Source organism: Malurus melanocephalus, unplaced genomic scaffold (genome assembly GCF_030028575.1).
Source record: "Malurus melanocephalus ecotype Western Australia unplaced genomic scaffold, MMel_1.1 scaffold_1225, whole genome shotgun sequence".
NCBI lineage: Eukaryota > Metazoa > Chordata > Aves > Passeriformes > Maluridae > Malurus > Malurus melanocephalus.
In genome coordinates, this window is record NW_026624457.1 from 54,978 (window position 1) to 65,219 (window position 10,242).

The window sequence follows — 10,242 nt, forward strand, 5'->3', positions numbered from 1 at the left end:
TATTTCATCAGCTTAAGTAAAGAAATATCAAATCTCTTTAACTTAATTAAAAAAATAAGTACTCACTCGAGTTATTCTAGTTTCAAAATACATTCAGAAAATTAACTGTAAAACTTTCTACATGGTGTTCAAAACCAAATTAAGGAAGTCCCTTTGGAAAGCCTACTTATCATATTAGATGTTAYAGTGCAGATTATTGGCCCATACTGACTCATTTCAATATCCATTTCTTTCCATGAATACTTAAAGATCAAGACAATCTTTCCCAGTTGCACCACCATCATTTTATTTGGTGCAGGACACAACATTGCTACTTGTAATAATAGCCCACATTTTATGTTTTAAAAAATAAGATTAGCCAACTTGAAAATAAATTTTAGGATTATTTTGACAGCTAACAGGAGGTACCTGTACATACTGCAAACTTCAATGCTATAAAGACTGTGGGAACTTTAATTTTATTATGCTGGAGAGAAGAGACCTGTCTACATCCTCCTGAAGGTTAAAAAAATAATGAAATTGGGGTGAACTCTACAAGTGGATCATGTCTTTTAGTTTGCTGAATGACTATGGGAATGTGATCTGGCTTGCCTTAAAAAAAAAAAAAAAAAAAAAAAGCATACCAGAGATTTGGATTGCCCATGGTTCACTGACAATTGCCATGGGGAAACAACCATTAAATGTTGCAGAAAAGCCAAGCTAAATAGGGAACATTTCCTTTCACAGAACAAGAATCAATAAAATTGTGTCGTAACATCAAGCTGTAATTGAGAAACAGAACAATGACTGAAAAGTTGTAAGAKACCTAAATTAAATCCAACTRGGATTTCACATTCCTYAYGAAAATGAAGGTTTTATCATGAGGTAATTAAAGCAAGGATAGCAAACYCCGGTGTGGCAGAGCATATAACTTAGCCTGTCATCTTGGTTCACCAGAGTCCCTCGGAGCTGGTCAGGGAGCAGCCAGTCCCAAATCAGCCACCAACCCGCAGCAGCGTCCCTGGCAGAAGCCCCAGAGCCTTCTTCCTGCTGGACATTCCCTAACAAACTCCAGGCAGGAGTGGTCAGGAACATGAAGGATTTGTATGAGTGTCCCCATCACCCTTGGCCAGGCTGTGGTCAGGTGGCAACTGCAGCTCAGTTACAGCACAGACTAAACCCAAAAGTCTTGGGGTTTTTGTGGGGCAGAGGGCAGCACCAACCACAGTACAGAACTGGGGATGGATGGAGAAATGACCCAAAACTCAGGAATACGCAGGAAGATTTAGAGCCAGCAGCACATCTGAGTGCCCGCAGGTGAATCTTGTGAGAAGTGATGAAGAAGCAATTGAGTCTGTAATTGCTAAACACATGCACCTGGTCATACCAACAAGTGTGTGAACAAACCAACCTAACTGAAACACATGAGACATTAACTTGGTGAACCAAGAAACACCTGGATCCTTTTCTTCTCTCTGGTTTTAACAGTGAGACAGCTAGAGGAGAAATACGTCAAATATTAATTTAAAACTCCACTGTTCTTGCCGGGTCTCATGTTTTCAGGACCTTTCACTTAKCACAAAAATTATCAGCTCTCAAAAWGCAAAATGGACAAGAAGCCAAATGCAGAAAAATGCCAGAGGGTTGAGACCGTTTTAGGACAGATAAATAAGAGCACCATAGTAAATAAGGTTTTAAGCAAAACAGCTGATATTCACAGCAATCTAACGTCTAAAAGCTGGGCTTTGAATGAAAATTGCTTCCATTATCACAGCCTTGGAAATATCCCACTCTTAGTCAGAAAATATTTTATTCAGAAGACTGACGCATAACACAATCACCAGTGATCAAGACCCAGAATAAATTTTCCTTGGTTAAATTAAATTATTCAGATCCTTTCAGAACTTCAGCACATAACTTCAGGACTACACCACTTGTTTTAACCACAGAAGACTGAACCCTGAGGCAAACCATACTTCCCCTTGGATAAAAAACTGGAACCAAGACAAAGCCCTCACTTTTAAGAAAAAGTGCTTTGTTGTAACAAAATAAGCAATCACACCATCAATTCACTCTCTTAGCAGCTGGCTCACTGCACTGTGTAATGACCACATGGTTTTATCTTCAGTATAAATATTTCTGTTTTGAACATAACTTCATTTTAAARCTGCTCAATTAATTTCTCACAAAGGGCAATACAGGTCTCCAACACAGATATACCTTAGATGATAACATCAGATAATGCTTCAGAAAAAACACATTCAGGGAATTATTTAATTTGTAGCTCTTCCATGGCGAGCAAATCCATTAATTTCCATTTTCTTGCCTACTAAATTATTTTATCAGCTAATTAGCTGGCCACCTTGTTACTACCCCAGTAGACAGTAACTTCTCCTCTTCATAATATTGACTTATTTCAACATTTCATTGTTTTGCTCAGTCTCTCTTACCTGTTAACTTTTGCCAGAGTCTCCTCCAGGTGACAGTCACTGCTGGTTCCAACATCTTCCTTGGTCTCCCTGTAGTAACAGGACTGAAGTTGTTTGACCAAGTAGCAAATTCCCATCACTAAGGCATCCCAAATACCTCTTAACCCCTTTTTTAGCTAAGGGAACTCCAAAAATTGGAGGAAGGAAAAAGTTATTTTCAATACGAAACTGATTTTTGAAAATGGATTGAAGGAAAAATTGTGTTTCATCCCGCTTTCCCAGGTCCTCCCCACTGCCCGTTCAAAGTGCTTGCAAAATATTTTTATTTGAAACAGTCAATGCATGATTTACACGTAGAAGCCATCAATAAATCATAAATTAAGTATTTGTTAAATTCGTACCTGGAAAATAACATTTATAAGCTCATAAAGTCGAACGCATCGAGGCCAACTCCGACASCGCCCTTCGCACRGCAAYCCCACGGCGCAGCTCCTCACTCGCYCCGCCCCCGCTCCCTCAGCCCCGCCCACAGACGGGCACGAGGAGCCGGCGGGAAGTTTAACATGAGGGAAAAAGCCTTCCCTTTGCCCCAGATAGCCGCGGGCTCGCAGTTCCCATGGCTAAAGGCCACAGGGAATGGCGAGCGGAGCCGCTGAGGGTGCCTGAGGCGGCGCGCGCCCCGCTGGGCACGGGCCGGCGCGCGGGAAGGGGCGGGGCCGGGCGGGGGCGGGGCCGGATTCGAACCGGGCGGCGGGGAAGCGGCGGCCATGGCGTTTCATCAGGAGCTCAGCCGCGAGCACCAGGGCATCACCCTCCGCGGCAGCGCAGAGCTCGTCGCCGAGTTCTTCTGTGAGAGGGCTGCAGGGGGACCCGGGAACCGCGCTGGGAGGGAACGAGCGACGGAGGGTGGTGGATGAAGGAGCGGGAGGCCGCGTCTTGTGGGGCGACATGGCCGCCGGCTGGGGGGGGCGGAGGCGGTGGTACGCATCGTCTTCTTTTCTCTCTCCCTTTCCCTCTCCCTTTTCCTCTCCCTCTCCGTCGTGCAGCGTATGGAATCAACAGCATCCTGTACCAGCGGGGCATCTATCCCCCCGAGACCTTCACCCGCGTGCAGAAATACGGGCTCACGCTGCTCGTCACCACGGACCCCGAGCTGACCAACTACCTCAACAACGTGACGGAGCAGATGAAAGGTGCGCGGTGGCGGCGGGACCCTCCCTGCCGTGTCCCTGCCGTGTCCCGGCCGCTGCTTCTCCCCCTCTAAGTGACTGCCTGGCTTCTTGCAGAGTGGCTGTACAAGTGCATCGTGCAGCGCCTGGTGGTGGTCATCACCAGCATCGAGAGCAGCGAGGTCCTGGAGCGGTGGCAGTTTGACATCGAGTGTGACAAAACTGCAAAGGATGACAAGTGAGTAACACGGTCCCTCTACTCCTGCTCTTCCCTATCCCGAGTACCGGTGCAGGGACAGGATCAAAGCCGTRTTCCTTCAAACCTTTCATAGTGCCCTGCGCTCTGTTTGTCTGCAAACCAGTCATTACGTGATTCAACCAACAATGAAGCTATCACTTTTCTAAAGATTTACTAGTGTCACTACTCTAAAAACACTGTAGCAAACAGAGTAAGAGAGCTTAACAAAGAAAACTGTATTTTTTAAACAAAACTATCATCACAGTATTAGTTTTCTTACCAGAGCATTCTTATTTTTCAGCGGACCACGAGAAAAATCTCAGAAGGCAATTCAGGATGAAATTCGCTCGGTCATCAGGCAAATAACTGCCACAGTAACCTTCCTGCCACTGCTGGAATCTGCCTGTGAGTATTCCAAACTGCACTAAAGAAATCAAACACCTTTGAAAAACCTCAGTAACCTTTCCAACTTYAGAAAATATTTTCTGAAACTTTTTAATAATTACACATCAGGTAYCATCACATGCGTGAGACAGCACTTTGTTACACTGAGATCAGGATRGAAGTCGGAGTGGCTTAGATAACTTAAGGAAATTAGTATGTATGCTCTAAGGAATGAAAAGCTTTCATGAATAATTTGTTCATATCAAGTGTTATAGAGCTCAGCTCCACAGCATTTTAACAGCTTTAAAAAAAATTTACATCACTCGAGAAAACTAAAATGGCCTCACATGAATGTAACTTGTTTTAACGATTTTCTTTTCACATAACTAGTGTAAGTGTAACCTTGTGTAAACCTTGGTCCTTGACTCAAGTTCTAGAAGATGCACTTCAAACCTGCCATCTCCTTATGGTGAATTTGTTCTCCCTTGCTCCCAGGTGCCTTTGACTTGCTGATATACACAGACAAAGATCTGGCAGTGCCAGAAAAGTGGGAAGAGTCAGGACCACAGTTCATAGCCAACTCAGAAGAGGTTCGGCTGCGTTCCTTCACCACCACAATCCACAAAGTAAACACCATGGTGGCTTACAAGAAGGATTCTGTTCCCTAAAATGCAGGGGGGAGTTTTGCCTGTGTATATATCCTGTCACTTTGTATAGTTTCTGTTTATCATGCAGCTAAGCCATGAACACATCATTACTGTCCTCTTGAAAGACAACATCCTTGYCTGTGATAATGTGAAGTAACACTAGACTGAGCTGGCATCATTTTTAAAGGTTTAAAATAAGTATTCATGGTGATAGCTCAATTCTTTCTTGTATGAGCTAAATTAATGATGTGTTAAACCACTGCCTGTGCTAGAAWAACTGCCTAAACCTAGGATTAGCTGCCAGAATTGTGTTCAGATCCTGTAATYTTATATTTTAAAATTATTTTAAACTGCATTCTGTTAGCAGACTTAAGTTCTCTGTAGCAACATCTCATTCCTGGTGTTCCAGCTTTCATGTTAAAAGCCTCGGCTCTTTTATTACCAGATATAATCCTAAAATTAATCAACCAAACAATTCTTGTACCTCTCTAGAATGGAAGCAGCTTTGTATCAGGAAAACTTCAAATACATGAAGCCTTTTATTTCCCTGACCACTGGGCTCTAGTTCTGGGGACAGAGGTTTTCTGTGTATGTCTGTAGCGTCTGTCCACCATTTTCTATGTATTCTTCTTTTACAGAATAAAGCCTCAAGTTTTATAGAGTTCTCTATTTCAGAGTCTGCGGTACTTCGTATTTCAGATGGTTTTATGAATGCTACATCCTAATTTTATAATTGTCACACAAATAACACCCAAAAGGCATTCTCCTTCTTTTGCTACCTAACTGTTTTCTCCAAGTCTCCAAACAAATGGTGAGGAGTCTGATGCCTTAGGATTGTAGCTTCTGTATTTTTCATGTATCTGTAATTCTGTGATTCTTCAGTGGTAACTCCAGACCTCCAGATGCCACAGACAGTGCTGAGCTACCGCTCTCCTGTTTTAGACAAAACAATTCCTCTGCAGGCCCAAAACTCAAGGACACCTCACTGCCACCAGCAGATAAGGAAACAACAGTGAACTGTGGGGAGCAAACTTGGGAGTAAAGGAGYTCATTATCTGGAGCTGAAATTTGAGGATTAACCCTGTGTGCACACAAAACTTACAAAGTATGAAAAACCTGTGACCTGTTGTCCATTTTGGGTGTAGGCCTGGGTGGGCTGGRACTGCCCTAAATTTACCTGAAGGCCCTCCAATACACAGAACTTTTATTTTTATTCTCTGAATTTTGTCTGCRTTCTGTTTTAGGTAAGCCAGACAAGGCATCAAGTCCATATGAAATCCATTTATGGATTAAGAGGTTGCCTCCACTTAGGTCTTCAAGTAACAATACAGTCACAGTGACCCAATCATTAAGTGCAGTGCCGTCCATATTTATTACACAGCACAGGACTCTTCATGTGTTCTTATCCATTTGTGTAGTGGAAGTAATCTGGGATTTGGCACTCTGGAACATTCAGACTCTTCCATGGTCTTGCTCACTTCCTTCACTGAATTCGTTTCAGCCAGAGTGTTTAACTCTGTTTTTCCACCTTTACAGTGATACAGGACTTTCTGTTGCAATAATTTAATTTGAGCAGTTTATTTTAAAAACATCAATTACAGGTATCCCACCCCACAACTATTACAACCTTTTTGGGCTTTCCTATTTTCAGGAAATAATTCTCTCCAGCTGTCCCAATACAGGCAAGAAAAAAAAAGGCAGTCCTCTGTAAATCAGGAGGACAACAATAATTTTTTTTTTTTTTTTAAATAAATACCATCTAGGTACTTAAAAAGTKGCATTATTCACTGTTAGGACATGTGCTCCAGTAATAGAACACCTGGTATTTTCATTTGCCTCTCAGCACTATTGTGGTGACTGCACTATCCCTTCACGCCCAGGAAGCAGGTGCACTTCAAAGAGTGAAGTCTGCAGTAATGAGCATAWAAAAACTTATTTTACAGAGATTCAAAAGTCAAATTGCTCCAGSAAGTTAATTCTTGTACCACACAGGATTTATCTCCTTTAAGAAGGACCAGGCTGAAGTCCATCTCCATCGACATCTCTGTATTTCTTTTTTAGAGGCACCAGCAGTCAAGAGAAGTAGATCATGGCAGGTAGATAATGTCCATGAAAAGTACATGTGAAAAGGAACGGGTCATAGATCCTGAAGTTCTTACAAAGACCCTGCAGAACAGGAAAGAAAATAAATAAGTCATACTAATCAAACAAGAACCAAGTATTCACGGAGGTGTCCAACAGAATGTGCTGATTCCTAACAGGACCCACACTCTGAGGGTCACTTTTGCAGAGTGACAATAAAAACCAAGGGAGCCCCTCCTKTATCTCCCATGGCAGCATGGTTATCCTTAGAAAGGGAACGAAGGGTAAGACTCAGAGTTACCCCAGCAGGCACTGCTCACCTGACTAGTTGAGCTGTCGGATGAGCTGGTTGATGGTATCACCTCTGTAGCCAGGTTTGCCCATCTCCTTGAGGAAACCCACTCTGTTCCGTGACGCGTGGCGAGCCACCGACAGATGGAATGGCCACAGAAAGCTGGTGACTTTTTTGAAATACTTCCCAGTTGAGTAGATTTCATGAATAAGGTCTTCCAGGCAAATAATACCACAGCCCCCTGCAGGAGAAAGAAAAAAAAAAAGAAAATAGATGCCCCTCTGCATCATCTTCACAGTTCCYTCACCGTTTGCCAGTCCTTCAGTTTGTCAAGATTTTTGTCTCTCCACACCCTCTCAGGTCAGATTGTAAACTCTCAACACCTAACCTTTTCCTCAATTTCCTCACCCTCTTCCTCACCTAAATGYTGCTCTATCAGCATGTTGTCTGTCAGTGGCACCCTCTTCTTCTTGATCTTGGCTTGGCCTCGTTTCAGGATGAGTTCACGTACAGATTTCAGGTTAGGCTGTCTGTGCAGAAACAAAAATCAGGTTCTGTAAGAGATACACAATGCAGAGGGAAGCCCCATCCCACTTCCTTGTGCAGAGGTGGGAAAAGTTATGTTGAGAAAAATGAGAAAAAGGACAAAACCAAGGTTTAGACATAAAATTGATGAAGTTTTGACCTTTACTGGAACAGAAATGGATCTGTGACACCAGCTGGAGCATCCAATGACCCCCAAGCCCCAGGAGGGGTACGTACCCCCACGCCACGTAAGGCTCCACGATCCGCAGCATCTTCAGCGACAGCGGGGTCAGCTTAACAAACATCCCTGTGAAATTCTTCTTCAGCCGCAGCAACTCCATCACTTTYTTCACCCTCTTAGTCACTCCCTTAATACTGAGTAAGAATAAAAAACAACTTTTATTAGCAACCAAAATTCTGCAATACAGAAACAAAAGGCCCCAGATCGCCTGCACGGAGATATATGTGTTGATCACATTTCCTTGGTGTAGAAATGACACAAAGGGGAGCAACAATAAAGGAAGGAGTAGGGGAAGTTTCTTACTCCACAATCCTCACAACAAAGGCCAGTTTGCTCTCCTGAGGTGCTGCTGCCTGCCCAGGCCTCTGCTCCATGCGCCTCAGCCTGGTGTCATCCCGGCGTTTGCGCCACGAATCCCGAACAAAGGTCTCCAGGCGTCGGAACTGGATCTGTTTCCCCTTCTGCTGCTACAGACAAAAGGAAAAAAAGGTATCACCCATCCCAGCAGTCTCAGAGGTTTGCATCTGAAAGGCCAAATGAAATGCAGAGGTCAATGAACAAAATGTTCTTTCAGCTTTGGAAGMAGTAAGAAGAAAATAAATTTGATTATCTAAGCCCAAGGGAGACAGAACTCAGGAACAGGACATGAATTTACATGCAGCTATTACTTATGAGCAGTGAACAAARAGTTGCTTCCCAGGAAAAATATAAATTAGGAAAAACAGAGTAAGACCCAGAATACTTCTAGGAATAGCTACACACACAGCTCAGCAATGTCTGGGAAAGCCAGAAACATCTGGGCAAAACAGATGCTACAGCAATATCCTAGTATGACTCAAAATTACCCTCCCAACAGAAATTAACTCCACTTAAAGTCATTTTCTACAGAGGCACACATGCAAAAAACCCCAGAATTTTCCAACATTCAAGTAGCTAGTATGCATTGATAATATAAATACAGCACATCTGGCTCATGTAAAAGCATTTTCAGAACTACTGTAAAATGTAAAGCTTTTTTTTAATTAAAAAGGTATTTAAATGCCTCTCCTTAGCTCAGGAATGAGTACATCCCCCTAAGTCACAGTGGTTTCTCATATGAACAGGACTTGAATATGCACAGCATTACACGATTATATTTAAGACACACTACTGGTTAATTTAGCAGGCCATTTTTAAATTGAAGAACCTAAAGTTATGTATCTTCTGTTCTATTTCACCTTGTAAATAATCCATGAAATTAGTCTGAATTTTCAAAGCAGGTAGACCTAATCAAAGTCCCATCACTAAAGTAATTTTTCTAATGAGAATCTTAAGAAGTGGCTATTTAACTTTAGTGCTTATGCTTCCACTTCCACCTTGGAAATGCAGGAAGCCACTGATACTTTTAAAAACATAACCACAGTATCAAACCAAAATGGCAGGCGTTTTGCACWTAATTCCCCAAGACTGACTGGGAAAACTTTTAGACAGACACCTCCTGTGTTAGGATTACAGAACAGTTCTCAAAATCGAGTTAGAAAGGTTTGCTGTGCTCTGCCAGTCTCGAAATAGTGCACAAGGAGTGTCTGCACTAGAACATGCGCCATCCTACATGCAGAAAAAGGCCTCACGATGACCCGTGTCTGCTGGAACAGATAAATAACTCTAAATTCACCCTCAAAAAAGCACAGTTTCCATGCAGGGTTACAACGCAAAGGTGGTTTCAGACAGTGAAATCCCAGGGCAGCACAGACATCTCAGCAGCGCTGCTGTTTTCCATATGAGGCTGCAAACAGCTGATCATCACAGATCCAACGGAACAACTCTCAGTCTTCCATATACTCCTGTTTCAGTGAAATAACCTGGAAAGTTCTGTCCTCTTTACAAGGCTCAGAGACACATGGAGAAGGTGTTTAGGGCCTCAAGCTCCTCTCGGAGAAACCCCTAAGATGATCCCTGCCCACCCGCGGTGCTCGGGCAATCCCCCCTCGCTAAAGGGAGCGATCACTCGGATCACTGCCGTACGATTTCAAGGAATTGCGATTCCCTCCTCCGGAAAACGAGCTGGGGCTGCAGGCCCAGGCTGTGCCGGAACCCGCCGTACCTTGCGCTTGTTGAGCAGCGCCGCCTTGGCCTGGGTGGCCTTGATGGCCAGATACGCCTTCCTCTTCTTGAGCAAGTTCTCCGGCACCAGCGGGATCCGCCGCCTCGGCCTGCGGACGAGACATTCCGGTCACATCGCGGACACATCCCGGTCACACCCCGACCCCTCTGGCC

General features: G+C 43.6%; 2 protein-coding genes across 2 annotated transcripts; one reads left to right on the top strand and one right to left on the bottom strand.

Annotated features, from left to right (window-relative positions):
- Nucleotides 1-3,141: 3,141 nt before the first annotated feature.
- On the top strand, nt 3,142-5,530 carry MAD2L1 (mitotic arrest deficient 2 like 1). Its single transcript, XM_057387483.1, has 5 exons — nt 3,142-3,257; nt 3,455-3,601; nt 3,695-3,815; nt 4,117-4,220; nt 4,695-5,530. The coding sequence occupies exons 1-5, from the start codon at nt 3,176-3,178 to the stop codon at nt 4,865-4,867; spliced, it is 627 nt and encodes a 208-aa protein (XP_057243466.1). The 5' UTR covers nt 3,142-3,175; the 3' UTR covers nt 4,868-5,530.
- A 271-nt stretch (nt 5,531-5,801) lies between these two features.
- On the bottom strand, nt 5,802-10,200 carry RPL7L1 (ribosomal protein L7 like 1; the record flags this gene model as incomplete). The annotated part of the gene is made up of 6 exons (XM_057387485.1): nt 5,802-7,012; nt 7,249-7,461; nt 7,641-7,750; nt 7,983-8,120; nt 8,290-8,453; nt 10,070-10,200. Coding segments are annotated over 5 exons (752 nt in total), but the record flags the coding sequence as incomplete, so codon positions are not given.
- Between the last annotated feature and the right edge of the window lie 42 nt (nt 10,201-10,242).